The sequence below is a fragment of the Uloborus diversus genome, unplaced genomic scaffold, assembly GCF_026930045.1.
Source record: "Uloborus diversus isolate 005 unplaced genomic scaffold, Udiv.v.3.1 scaffold_15, whole genome shotgun sequence".
In the NCBI taxonomy this organism is placed as follows: domain Eukaryota; kingdom Metazoa; phylum Arthropoda; class Arachnida; order Araneae; family Uloboridae; genus Uloborus; species Uloborus diversus.
This window is the reverse complement of record NW_026558209.1, coordinates 2,527,148-2,542,058: the sequence shown is the minus strand read 5'-3', so window position 1 is coordinate 2,542,058 and position 14,911 is coordinate 2,527,148. Positions and strand designations below refer to the sequence as shown.

The window sequence follows — 14,911 nt, the reverse complement described above, 5'->3', positions numbered from 1 at the left end:
AAAATTAAAAATCACTCATGCGTCGAACCCGTATGGATGACCCATAAAACACAAAGAAAATGCTAGTTTTCGGAATCTTATTTTAAGTTTGGAAAATGAAAACCAATTTCAAGTTTCTTCGAGCAAATAGTAGAAACACAGCTCTATATTCTAGCAAAATTTTAAAGTTGTCTGAATTTTCCCTCATTTGAATTTTTGTGTCTATGTGGAAGGGGGAAAATCATAATTTTACAAAATGTCACTGAAACTGATTTTAAAGACAAAATCGGAAGTTGAAAACTGATTTTGAAGACAAAGGAGTTAAAATGCAACTTCAAAAGTAAGGTATTTCTTTTATGATACTAAGCACTTTATTGGGTATTAATTTCAGCAAAGCTAATGCATTCCTTAAAGATTGAGATTGAAAAATAAAATGCTTAATTATGAGAAAACAGAAATATTTTCAGTTTTTGAAACTCGGTTAAATGTTAACTATAATAAGTTTAAAATTTTTACTGATATCAGATTAATTACCCTATTCCATAGATTGCAACAACATATAACTTTTATGTTTTCATTTAATAGTTAATAAGATACAAGCCTTCAAAATTGCAACATTTAGCATTAATGAGAATGCACTTAAATTTGACCAATTTTCAATCGTATGTAACTATTCAAATAAAAAATATTAAGCAAAAATATTTTAGATATTTTTATACAGGCATAAAAGGAACCTCTCTGTGTACCAAATTTCATAAAAATCTGTTACCATGCGGCCACCACTTTTTTGTGAATTTTGCTCATTTCGTATGGAATAACCCCGCTTTGATTTCGCAATTACTTCCATTTTTGGGGGAAGAGGGGGAAATAGGAACTAAAAAGGGTTTTTAATTAAGAGTTTTTAATGTGTGCATAGACAGGGTTCGTACGCGTCGTCAAAATTCCTCCAATACATTTAGGAAATTTCTTTGAAGGGCTCCTCAGACTCCTGCATTTTGGTGCTGACTCCTTCAAAACTACATAATCTTCCTCCATAGAATGACTATCCATAGAATGACTATCCATAGAATGACTATCCACAGAATGACAATCCATAGAATGACTATCATATAGTCATTCAAGACCTATCAGTTTTCTTACTTTTCCAATTAAACAAATACAATGACTTATTGTAAAGTTCCTGTACCCTCCCCTTTCCCCTTCTGATCTAACACCAAATATGTAGTCTGATATTGAGTTTTTGGAACTACAATTTCGAAAAATGTTCCGCATGAGTGCTCCGTACCTGTAATTTCTCCTAATGTCTCCAAAGATGACCTACAACTGCGTTTTAAGGAAATGAGCCCCTAAAGAATGGACTCCCTTTCCGTAAGATCATTCAATTTTGCACATTTCGTGTTTGGAACTTCAGTTTTAAAATATTTCTGGACTCCACTTTCTCTAGCATAATCAAAAATCGCGTAAAGTTTTGGAATTTTAATTTCGGATAAAAAAGAGGGAGAAAGTTCCCGAAACCCCATCCGTTCACTTAATATACTAAAGATGACCGGTAAAAGTATTTGTAAGACGCGTTTTTTTTTTTTTTTTTAAATCGTGGGAAGGCCCCCCAAAACTTTCCTTCCCCTCAACACCGCCAATGATCATCTGAAATTGTGTTTTGGAAATATCATAACTGCCGGAGAATAACACTTTGATCAAAAATATTTTTCATGGTCAAATAGAAAATATTTAATTTTTCACTTTGCCCCATGAAAAAAGTTAAAGTTCTCCACCTTTTTTTTTTTAACTAAAAAATAATATTTCAATACAATTTAAAAAAAAAATAAAATACGTTCTTGTTTCTGCATGAAAACTTCTGAAGGAGCAAAAAATGCTAAAAAAAAAATCCTTTATTAGTTATTTCTTGAAGCCTTTTTGGTTCGCCTTCTGAACGGCAGACAAAACTCAGAAGCGTATCAAAATACTCTAAGCGAGCATTTGTTGCCGTTTGGTGAAGTCCTAGGGGGTACTAATTGGATTTTCCAGCAAGACAACGCATCAATACACACTTCCCGTTTCACAAAAGGATGACTCAAAATATTAGTGCAATGAACTGGCCAGCACTCAACCCAGATCTCAATCCTATAGGAAACATCCGGGGACTTCTCTAACATGACGTATATCAGAATGGGAAGCAGGGCCGCAACCAGGGGGAGGGCCCACAGGGCCCGTGCCCCCCCCCCCCCCCAGAACGCTAATTTGAACAGTTTTCAAAAATACTCTTTTTTTTTTTATTCGAACGAAGATGAAAGCGCTTTGAGAAAACGAAGTGGTTCCAAAGTAAGCAGGGATCGTAGATAGTGGCGCACACAAGAATTTTGTAAGGGGAGGATCCAAACCTCACTCTCATCTCACACCCCAATATACCGTCAAACATATTGACTTGATTTTATCGATTCTCCAGAACAAAAAACAGTAAAAAAAAACTATTGAATAAATAATTAGCATTATTTAATGAAATATACATAAAGAAATTACCAGAATGCAAAATAATTTAAGCATTTAGTTTTCTCACAATTAAAAAATGATTAAGCAAAGCAAATTCATCATTGTAGAATCAGTATATGATTATAGAAGTTCATAAAACCTTATTTTAATCTGTAATTACAAAACTAAAAACATGGTTATTACAGTGTATTCATGTATAATCACCATTCTTTTGTTTTAGGCAATTCGTTGCAAAAATAATTATTATGTTTAAAAATCTTAATTTTTTAAGATTTTATTTTTTACTTATTACAACTGAAATAACTGTTACCTTCGTTTGAAATTATTGAACGGACGAAATACATAGAATCGTAATCAAGGGGGGGGGGAGCAAGACCTATGGGAGGGGTCCGGACCCCCTGGACCCCTCCTTTGTGTGCGCCACTGATCGTAGACAATAAGACAATTTTATAAGTGTACATATGCAATGTTTATATTTAAGACTCATCAAGTGTAAGTGATTTTATTGACTATTTTTGGTATTTTTAAGTGATTTCATGCCATTTTAACGTGTTCCTTTTTTTTTCTTTCCTTGAATGATTTAAAAAATATGAATAGTTCAGAACTTTCGATGATAAAAATTCGTGTGCATTTTTATTTATTTCATTAATATAGTAAACGAAGTGATAACAAGTATTGATTTCCATTTATTAATTTGAACATCTTACCGCCATATTGTTGTTTCAAGTACTTTATTCTTAACGTGATTTCAGTTCTGGCATAAGAACAATTCATGTTTTTGTAACAGTTTTTGAATAAATTGCAAAACTTATACAATTTTAAGGAATTTTACTAAATAATATTAATAATAAATTATTGATGTAAAAAGAGAGAAAAAGGGAGAGATCGCTGATAGAGTGTAGTGAAAAAAAAATTGTGCCCTCCCCCCCTGAAAATCTCGTTCCAACATCTCGTTCTATCAATAGAAAATCGCGGATTCGAGTCGTTGGTAACACCGTAGACTATTAAAAGACTTTTATGCTTTCTGAAATGTAAATATTTCATTTTTGTGCCTAAACTTTTGCGACAGCAAAATTTTGATTTTTTTTTACGAAATCTTGTTTTAATTTCTATGAATTCTTTCCAAATTTGAAACATGAATCTGTAAGCTGATTGTTTAAATACAGTAAATATTTCAAAGCTATTTGGTATATACTTTTTTTTTATGAAAAATTTTCGGTTGTGCTTAAACTTTTGCGTCGCACTGTAACATAATTTTTTGAACAATCAGAAAATTAATTTACAGAACTTCAACAAAATGTTTGAAAACATTTTAACACAATTTTTGAAAATGGAGAAAAATGAATCATCGCTCACAAAAATAGACAACTATTACCTAATTAAGGACTGAAATCGTAATTTCAAAAAAAAGAAAAGTTGGTGGAAATATTTTAGTATTAAAAATCACTATCATTATGATTAATAGATAGCCGATGAATCGGCATTGGCCAATTATCTTTACCCGCATTTGCCGATGAATCGATAACCGGTTAGTTGGCTTATCAGTAAATCCTTACTAATAAATTTTTTCTTTAAAAATAAATGAAGTACTATATACATGCATATGGACAGTAATAACGTACATATTTTAATGTAAAAAGAGCGACATCTTCATTTTTTTGAAGATGCATACTAATGACCCGATATAAGTTTTATTTTAAAATGCATGGTGTTTCTTTGTGCGCTGTCATTTTCAAAACTTTCTTTTTTTTTGCTCATTTTGAAAAAGGTGAAAAGAAAATCCTCCCTTCGCACATAATATTTACGCACGCTGATAACTAATAATGGTATTAACATTACTTTACAAAATGAACGCATTGATACACATTGTACAGAGTTCCTGCGCTTTAGGAAATTAATTTTTTTTTCTCATGAGAAAAAATGTCATTGAACAAACGATAGATAAAAATTATTTCTTTACGCTTTTACACAGAAAATCATCAGTACTATTAATGATATATATATATATATATATATATATATATATATATATATATATATATATATATATATATATATATATATATATATATATATATATATATATATATATATATATATATATACAGTGAGATGTGTTCCCATCAATTTTTCTGAGGGTATACTCCCAGTCATGACGCACAATATATGTATGCGATCATATACATATTTTTGAAGTTTGGGGATATACGCTACGCTTCTAAAAAAATGTTTGAGAGCATACGGCGTATATGGAGCATACCCTAACGGAACACCACAGTATATATGTTTAAGTATATATATATATATATATATATATATATATATATATATATATATATATATATATATATACTGACAACTATACTTGCTGTAAAAGACCTTATTTCGGTCGAATTGTATTAAAGATTCCCGTGATTTCGTTCCGATGTTGTGAATTTTGCGGATGTCATCTGAACAGAATCGATAGTGGACAAAAAAATATTTCGCGAGGCTTAAATGTTTGGACCCTCGAAAATTTCTGCCTCGTGAAACAAGTACCATTTTATACTCTTCATACTACTTAAATAAAAATAAATGAACTGATCAAAAGCACAGATACGTCGATAGCTGATGATTATATTTGTTATTACTATTAATAGTACTTAACGAAATAGAAATTAATTACAGTAGGCGCCGCTTCATGTGATCACTTTGGGACAAATACAATTTGATAACAATAACCGACTGATAACATTAACCGAAAAGTATCTAGGAAATACAAAATAATGATTTTTTTCCAATTAAGGTGCATTTATTTTGGCAACATCAAATTAAAATCACAGTGACTCAACTGAACGCACTTTCAAATTATAAATTATTAAATTAACAGAAGGGAAATATCTGAATTATAAAAAGTTAAAGCTAAATTATGCAATTTTTAATCACATTGTAATAGGTGAAGTTAAATATGACCGTTTTCCCTGACATTCGTAAACCAGTTTCAAAGCACATTCAGCTTTTCTATCTTTTCAAGCATGGTTTTGCTTGTTGCTTAAATTTTAATTTAACTTCGCTTTGTTTTCAATCTCGACACAACTCTTTAATAGTTTACAAAGCAATGGCACCAATGGAGGTCCTACATCAATTCCATGTCCAGCGACAGAATTTTTTTAGATGCAAAAGAAAGTTTTCTTAGGGGGAGTCAGTGGTCACCGGGGGGGGGGTGAACTTTCTGTAGCTTCATTCCTAGAAAAATTTTGAACTGCTATTGAAAACCACAAAATGCTACACAGAAAGTGAGTCTCGTCAGGGTTTGCCTATGTATTTCTGTTCATTGAGGAACAATAACGGGAGAAAATTGAAAGTTTATGAAAAAGTGATAACAATAAACGATGAGTCTGATTACAATATCCGACTTTTTTAACGTGTGTTAACATACAAGTGTCTCGGGACTTCGTGATTCTGATAACAGTAAGCGTATGATAAATACTTTCAAAAATTTGATTTCTTGATTTTTATATGTTTTGAAACTCCATTTCAATACCTTTTTAATGATACAAATTTCTTGATGGTGCTCATATTGGAAATAAGTTAAAATAAGCTTTAAAAAAAATTTAAACGCATGTTGATAAGGTATGATTTTCCCCTTTAAATTGCAATATCTCGAAATGGTATTTTTGAAACTAACTGTTCCTTTCTCTCAGAAACTAAATTGTCTTAGTCTTTGAAATTTTCACCACCTATTCCATACATATAATTGCATATACTGAAGTAAAAACTTTCTCATATTCCAAAAATATTTTTTTATAGAGCTGATTTCGTGTTACAAAATGGCATTTTTTGAAAAAAATACAGTGACTTACGCTTTAGAATTTTTTTTAAAAAAAACTAAGCTTTCTTTCTGTAAAATGTTCCTTCAGTATAGAGAAAACAGTCTATTTAAGGTACAGAAAAAATTTCATAAATGTATCTTAAACAGATTTTCAGAAAAAGGTACATGAACCTGTGCAAATTAACATTGACGGTATAGAGGGTACGCGGCGCCTACTGTATATAAGTAGAATAATAACATTACACTTAGAAAAAAAACAATAATCTATAACGTAAGGGGGACTCACTGAGTAACACTTCGTAGAGCTGCGTGGCCTCTTTCAGGTGTTCCTCGTGGAAGCAGGAGAAGAGGACCCCCCGGCCGAGGGTCCCCAGTCCGGCCAGTCGGGGGTCCCTCTGCACCAGGAGCCCGAACTTGTCCCTGGTGGGCAGGGATACGAACTGGAAGAGCGGCAGCACGCGCCTCTGTTTCTCCGACGCAGACGACATCTTGGCTTTCGAGCACTCACGGACGCCCGCCCTCCACCCCTATATATATACGCGCGAGACGGGCAGTGGTTCCGTGAAGTGTTTGGCTCGCTGCGTTCGCCGGAAAAGGGGTGCGGGAAGCTCAGGAATAGCGCTTTTCTGTGTCGGTTTCGTCTCTGGAGAAATCGTTTTCTAGAGTGGTTGTCCAGTCAAATTAGGTCATGACTCGGACATTCAAAAAAAAAAAGAATGTGCACCTATACCAAGTTGTTCAGTATCATGCGGAGATAACGTACCAAAAAGTCCCAAGAGTTTGAGCGTCGGGTTTGGGACTTACAGGGGGGCAAAGAGGGGGCTCAAAATGCGGATTATTGATTTATGTTAGCTGTATCTCCAACACTATTCCTTTTCATGAAAGGGTAATTGAATAAAGGTTGAATATGGTACATATTACTAATATTACAAGTAATATTTTTTGCAAAGATCTGTCTTTGGGGTCCCCCTCCTTTTTTGAGATATACGTTGTACAAATGAAAAATTCCTCGCTCGTGTTTTATTGTTTTCAAAATAACATTTTTTGAGTACATTCCTTTTGCTTCCCATCCTTCTCACCCCCCCCCCCCCCCCCCACCCCCCGCATGTTAATGAAATGACGGGCTAAATCGGGTAAAAATACAAATTTTTGATGTGTTTCTCAGCCATTTCAATGCCTATTTATGCCAAATATTATACCAGAGTAAATTGAATACAGGGAAGTTCTTTAAAAACATAATCCATATTTAGGTTTCATGTGGTTTATAGCTTTGTCTTGTTCCTCACCACGTGTTTCCGTAATTTGAACGATTTGTTCAAAAATGTTTAGTTTTGATAATTGAAATACTTTACTTCCTTATTATTCAGGCTTCAAAATTTCATAAAAGGTTTTAATTTCCTGGTTATTAATTGATTAAACCACATCTTTAACTCTTCATTGGCCGAGTTTATACGATACTGAATTTTGTATGAATGACGTTTAACTTCTTAGTTAGAATTTCATAATTTCAATAATGGGAATTATATGCTTGGGACAAAAACACATTTAGTGTGTCACTTTTTTTCCGATTTTATTTCACGTTCTACATTTTCTGCCATTTTAGCTCATTTTTCTTTTGCTAACATTATAGTCATACTATCGGGACAATTTTTTTAGAACCACGGAGGAATGTACCGCAAAACGGCTTTTTCAACAATTTAATTTTGTTCTTCAATTTCATTTGTAAGCAAAACTTTCACAGAAATACCTTAATTTAGAGAAAAAAATTATTTTACATTCTTTTAAAATAGTACGTTAATGGAAATGCAAGTTCAAAAGTGAAAACCTACATTTTTCTTGAAGTAAACAGAAAATAAATTTATGTTATGTCCCCAAGAAGAACAGAAGCGGGTCGGATTGAAATGTAAACAGATAGGAACAGACGTTAAACACACTTTGTCGAATTTTGACTGAACAAGCGATACAAGAATTGATTATTCATCAGCATTCGATTGATTGTTAATCTGAAATACTGAAAGATTTGAACGATCTCAATTAAAAACCTTCAGCGAAACACACACTGAATTTCCGTACCCTGAATTTTTTAGTGCACTGAATTTCCGTAAATGATCGAATCTAAGTGTCAAAATCGATGGTCACTTTTAGAACCGAAGCAGCACCGCTAGTGACATACTTGTTAGTATTTCAACCACAGGAAGGAAGGGGAGGGGGAGATTCGCAAGTATAATCTTTGCTCTTGCCAAGAAAAGGGTTTTAGAAAAATCAGAGATTCTTCGTCATTTTCTTTTTTAAATGAAAGAAAAATGTTTGTAAATTTTTCTTAAACCTTTTCAGAAACATAACATATTATACATTTGGAAGCAAAAGTCTCAGTTTTCACTTTTGAAAATGTACTAAGGAAAAAAGCAATTCAAACTTGAAAAATGCCAAAAATTACGCTTGAAAATCAAAACAAACATCGTTTAAATGAGTTCCTTCCTGGTGCATTTACTTTTTTTCTGCACTCAACAGAGGTTATAGAATAGAAGCGGCAAATCTGCAAAGTGAAGAGAAAACACAAATTATTTTTATAGAAGACTTTAAGCAGGCCCCGATTAACCTCTGAATTGGGAAAGCTCCTTCTCATTTCAGGGCCTCACAAATTCTGTGTTGGAAATTTTTCTAAAAATTCAACGAACATTTAAATAATATTCACTGTTGCTACAGGTGTTATTTTTAAAAGTGACACAGCATAATTAGATCAATGTTTAACCTCTCCTCCTACTCAACAGATAGAATTTTTGTAAATTACATACGTTTTCACTGAAATTCTAAACCGTAAAGGGTGGTTAGTTGCTGAAACAGATTTGTCCTGTCAAAAAATTGTTATGAAAGTACATTGTACCAAATTTGATCGAACCAGTTCTAATACTTGCAGTACCTTTAAAAGCTGAATCTGGAATTTTTAAGCAGTTTTTCAGTAATTTTTGGGCTTCCCGAAAACGTCCTCATCTGCTTATATTTAATTCTTATGATGGGGTCGTTTCTGAAATTTTAAAAGTATTTTTTTCTGAAAGAGCATGCTTGAAAATATAGGATTTGACCAGTTTTTAAATTATTTGGCAAAGTTTAAATTTTTTAAAAAATTATTTTAATTGGTGCGCAGATTCACTTTCCTTTTTTACGCTTCTGCATTTATGTTAGGAGGACGATGCAAAAGTGGGAAAAATGATTTCCCTTTCAAAATCCTTTTCCCTTTCATTTTTGAGCAATCACGATTGCTTATTGTTCTCACTTGACAGTCCTTGATGTTCCGGTTCCTTTTTCAGCTTGGACCAGGGCTGCACCACCGTCCACCGGCGGCGGCGCGGCTGCTCCTGACCACTGTCCCCCGGAATCCACTTTTGCTGGGCCGTGGCGTCCATGTCCTACACACGCATGCGCACACACAGTCGCCTACGCGCGCTCGCCTTTACACACATACACACGCCTACGTGCACCCACGTAAGCCTACACACACAACTATATACACGTAAGCACCCAGGAGGAGGGACATGCTTGGGCGGGGGAGTCATTTCTAGAAACAATAACTCTAACCAGTTGAGTCTTGTCGCAACTCGTGATTGCGAAAAACATAATTTGAATTCAAAGTTTCGGAATCCAAATTAGAGTTAATTTTTTTTTTTTTTTGAAAGAACATGCTTTAAAATATAAGATCTAAGCATTTAAAAAATATTTTGACAAAGTTTAATGTTTTTAAAAAAATATTTCAATCGGTGCGAAGATTCAATTTTATTTTTTACGCTTCTGCACATGACATCACAAGGAATGAAATGCCATTCAATGATGCCGTTAGCGCAGAGCGCAATATTTAATACGCTTCTTTACTCACATATACTGTCAACGATAGGGTAAGCAAGCGTAGAACGAAACATTTAATAAACGCTTCTGAATTATCATAAGCTGGAAACGCGGTAGACAGCAAGCATAAACATTCAGTGCGCCAGTGAAGTGCACGCCAAATTTCATCAACTGTGACGTCATAAAGACACGCCTTGTTTGAAAAATTGGACAGTAAAAAAATTAAGTAAAATTTAAACGTTTTGAAAATAAAAGATTTTTTTCGCTCCATGTTATTATTATTATTATTATTATTATATTTTTTTTTTTTTGCTCATTCTATCAACTTCAGTGACTAAAAGTAGTACTTTTGTCTGATGGAAACAACCCCATTCTGAAAATGATCGTCTGCTACCAAATATTAATAGTGTCGAAAAAGAAAACGAACAACTAATAAGAAGGACACGATATAAAATGTTTCGATGGTCATATTTTTTAAATGTGTCCCCTGCGTATGTTTAATTTTAGGATCGTTTGCAAACATGTTTTTGGCAGTTACATGGGCGCCCATATGCAAAATTTTAAGGGGGGGGGGCTCGAAAATTTTCCTTATGGGTCGCAGAATACTTTCCCCATGGAAACCGATTTCAGTACAGATTAGAGATATTAAAACTTGACATTTTTAATAACTTATTCATTAATGCCTGGAAAAGAAGTTTTTATACATTTTTGCAATGAAAAAAAACTCTAAAAGCAAGGAAGTTCTCATTTCTAAGGGGGGGGAGGCTTGAGCCCCCCTTGCCCACCTATATGGGCGCCCTTGGGCAATTAATCAGATTGAATTATTGTTTTTTAGAAAGTTATTAGAAGGAGCGAGCGCGTCACGAGTTTGTGAAGATCCAGGTGACGACGGTTCATTTGCGAACAGCTTTTACGGTGCGTTTCGCTCTAATACAGTGGCGGTTTTTGCCGCACCGGAAGCGTAGGAACGACGCACGTGTCTCGGTGTCATCTCTTCAGAAATCAGCTTCTGGTGTCATAAGACGCTAAGTTCAACACTATCTATTGCTCTCTGCATTTTAGCTCCTTCGTCCCGGAATTTTCGACTTAGGCTTTTAATGGCTTTGTATTCGAATAGAAAGAACCATTATGTATCATAATATGAAACATCAACTTTCTAAAACGTTTTCTTGTATTTAAAAAATAATGATTGGTATTCAAGGTCTCGTCCGCAACACGTAAAAATCATTATTTAAGTGCAAAACATTTTTTTCCAGTACGTTGATACGTCATGTTATGATTCGAATATAAAACAATTAAAAGCGAAAGTTTAAGAAATCGAGAATAAAAAGCTGGTAAACGCGTAAAAATGTCACAGCCGTGCAAATGGATTGAGCAATGTACAGTTGAACTCTGTCAATACGACCACGGTTAATACGAAATCACGGCTAAAACGAACACTTTGTTAAATTAGTCTGGTTTACTATTTAATTACATTAAAAATGTCACGATATTACGTAGATCAAAATGAAAGTTTAGGTTAATAGTCCGGTCAATTTAGACAATGGAAATAACAAAAATTCCGGGAAAGCTAAATTTTTGTAGAGACCTTGGGTTTAGCATTACAAATAAAGTGCCAAAAGTCCCCATCGATCCCATGTGCGCTAAAAAAGTTATTCGGGGTCAAAGGTCAAAATTTTAGGTTTTTTGGATTTTTCTCAAAAACGGTAAGTTTTATCGAAAAGTACCGCAGACCAAAGTTGCAGATCTCAAAATTCTCTATAAAAATGGTCCTTGTGATTTTTTTTCCCCAAGACCAAAAATTCCCAGATATTGCGTACTTTCAAAAGACAGCCAGTCATTTACAGAATGCCCTCTACTCGCGTGGCCTTGAATAACATCTGGCTATTCTAGTCCGTGTGGCATCGTTCACGTACCCAGAGGTGCCCAACCCACTAAGAGCAAAGGCGCACCCCCCTCATTTTCGCCGAAATCCCCCCCAAAAGCATGCCTCCCCCCAAATGAAAAATACCCCTCAAAACAATCTCCCTAAAAATTTCAATGGCGCAGTCTGGACCATGACCCCTCCTGGGGCGGGGCACCCCTGACGTACCTGCTTCTTTTAGAGTTAAACGTGCAGTTCGAGTAAATAAACGTATTTATCACAAGCGTCTACTGTTGTTTGTACTGATCAATATTTAAGAAAAATGTCACAATTTCGCTTTATTTGCAATAAACTTTTGACTGAAGGTGAAACTGTTGTGCTGGGCAGTTGTGGAATGCCAACTTTAATCGATGCAAGTCTCGGGAGAAGCTATAAGAATGCTGATTATTTAAGAAGTCAAAAGTCCGTTACAATTCGCATGAATTGCAAAAAATCATACACCCGGAAAAGTTCAATCTCTGCAGCAACGTCAGGATAAAGAGGCTAGTACTTCAAAAGTAAGTCCTCCTCGTACTGTAGCGCGATTAAGTGAATTTGAATCCAGCTTTTGTTTTTAAAAACACTGCTTATTTTGTGGCTGTAAAGCGGATGAGGAGGCTGAGAAGAAGAAAACGCAGAATAATGAAAGAAAAATTCATAAAGCAGCGACTGAATCATACTCAAAATTAAAACGTGCAAGAGCAGCTTTTGACACACCTCAGAACGATCTTTAGCTAATTTTAAAAGGGATTCTTTGAATGTAAGTGTGGAAACTTTATAAATTTTTCTGCGATAATTCTGCGTTTTGCTCTTCTCAGCCTCTTCATCCTCTTCTTCGCCACAAAATAAGCAGTGTTTTTTACAACAAAAGCTGGATTCAGATTCATTTATAATCCCTCTCTTGTTCGAGGTGGACTTACTTTTGAAGTACTGGCCATACTCATTAGGGTGGATTGAAAAAAATCAAAATCTGATAAACGCTAAGTAATAGCCCGGAAAAGTTGCCTTTTATAGAGATATTTGGTTCAACAAAAGGATTTCGACCGCAAAAAATATCTTGAGGTGTCGCTCGCGCCTCGAAGTTGACCATAACTGCATAAAAACTGGAAAAAAATATAATTTCATCAAATATCAAAACTTGAGAAATTTGATGTTTAAGATCAGGCTTTTTGTGTAGATTACACATTGCATAAGATCATTTTAATAATAAACTGTATTTTAAAGTTCTACACATGCGTTGAGTCTTGAATTTGACCAATATAGTCAGAATTGAATAACATCGTGTTGCTCCGTACTTATAGAAAAAAATATTAGAAGTTATGATTTGTAAAAGTTTGCTTTCATATTAATTAATTCTTACATAGATACGAAAAAAAATTAGTAATAAAAGCATTTCTTATCTAGTAAAAAAATGTTTAATTCTCCACTTAGCAGATAACTTTGGCTCAAAATGTCAAATTTACCTATGATAGAGAACAAAGGTTAAGTATAAAAAATTTAAAATAATGTGGCTTGCAACAGCCCACATCAGTCACCCTTTGAAACAAAAGACGTTGCTAAAAAAATTTTAATGGGTTTTGAGCCCTCAAACTGTAACCACATTGATTACAATAAAACATAAGTTTGGCATGCGAGTTGAACTATTTTACTTCTCATAATTTTCAGTCTTGATTGAAATTGTGGCTTGATGGTATTGTGGCTTAATATTTCTAGATTCTAATCTGACTCGAATAAAATCATCCCTTTTGGTTAGGCAGCAAACTGTACCTGACATTTATTTTTCTTATTTTACCTATCGTCTCACTGCATTAGTATGATATGTGAGGTTTTGAGTACCTGACACTTCTTTTTCTTATTTTACCTATCGTCTCGCTGCTTTAGTATGGCGTGAAGTTTTGAAAACCATACTACTCAGTAGGTACGCCACCAAGCAATTTCTTTCGAAGTTTTATCGGAAGTCCCCTTTTTGAAAGAGGGAGCTGCCGAGTTTTACCAGTTCTGCTTATCGATGAGCTCATAGCAGTCTCTCTGCTTCAAAATTGAAATCTGGAATTATACATGTTCATTGTCCATCTTCGAACTGATCGTCGTAATTCGTCTTGAAACAAGTTCTCTGATGATGGTCATCCGCAATGCCTAGTGTTATATTTTTTAGATTCTCAAAGTAACCAGTTTGCATAACAAGAGCTCATGATCCAAACATAGTCCGATGGCAAGTTTATAAAATTCGATTATATAGCAAAAATTTACAATTTCAGACTTCAACTTGAGTTCTTTGATAAGCAGAAGTGGGAAAACTCGGATCATCTTCTTAAAAAAGGAATATCAGATAAAACTTTAAAAGAAATGGTGCTTGAGGGCGTAACTACTGAATTATATGATTTCCAATACCTCACGTTATACTAAAGCAGTGAGACGATGCGTAAAATTAGACAAAGAAGCGTCAAACACAGTTTGTTGTCTAACCAAGAGAGATGGATTTCTTAGAGTCAGATTAGAATCCAGAAATCTTACTCACAATGTATCACTAAGGCCAAACATTTTCAGGAGTCAAGATAATAATGCGACTCGCCTATCCAAACTTTGTTTTATTGTATGAAGTTTGAGAGCTCAAAAAACATTTAAAAGGGGTTGTTTTGAAGGGTATTTTTCTCAGTTTTTGGAGGGGACTCTTGCTTCTTGGGGGGGGGGGCGATATTGAGGGGTGCGCCCATGCCCTTAGTAGGTCCGGCCCCTTTGGGTACGGGAACGATGTCACACTACTAGAATAGCCAGATGTTATTCAAGGCCATGCAAGTAGAGGGGATTCTGTAAATGACTGGCTGTCTTTTGGGGGGGTTTCTGGGAAGGTTTGGTCTTGGAGTAAAAAATCATAAGGACCCTTTTTATGG

The 14,911-nt window shown here is 34.5% G+C and overlaps 1 protein-coding gene across 1 annotated transcript in view; it reads right to left on the bottom strand.

Moving 5' to 3' along the window:
- LOC129233050 (hemocyanin B chain-like) overlaps positions 1–6,780 on the bottom strand; it is a 36,225-nt gene extending 29,445 nt beyond the window's left edge. The window contains exon 1 of the mRNA XM_054867132.1: positions 6,564–6,780. Within this exon, the coding sequence (XP_054723107.1) occupies positions 6,564–6,765 (202 nt within the window). The 5' untranslated portion in view covers positions 6,766–6,780. The remainder of the gene's footprint in view (positions 1–6,563) is intronic.
- Between the last annotated feature and the right edge of the window lie 8,131 nt (positions 6,781–14,911).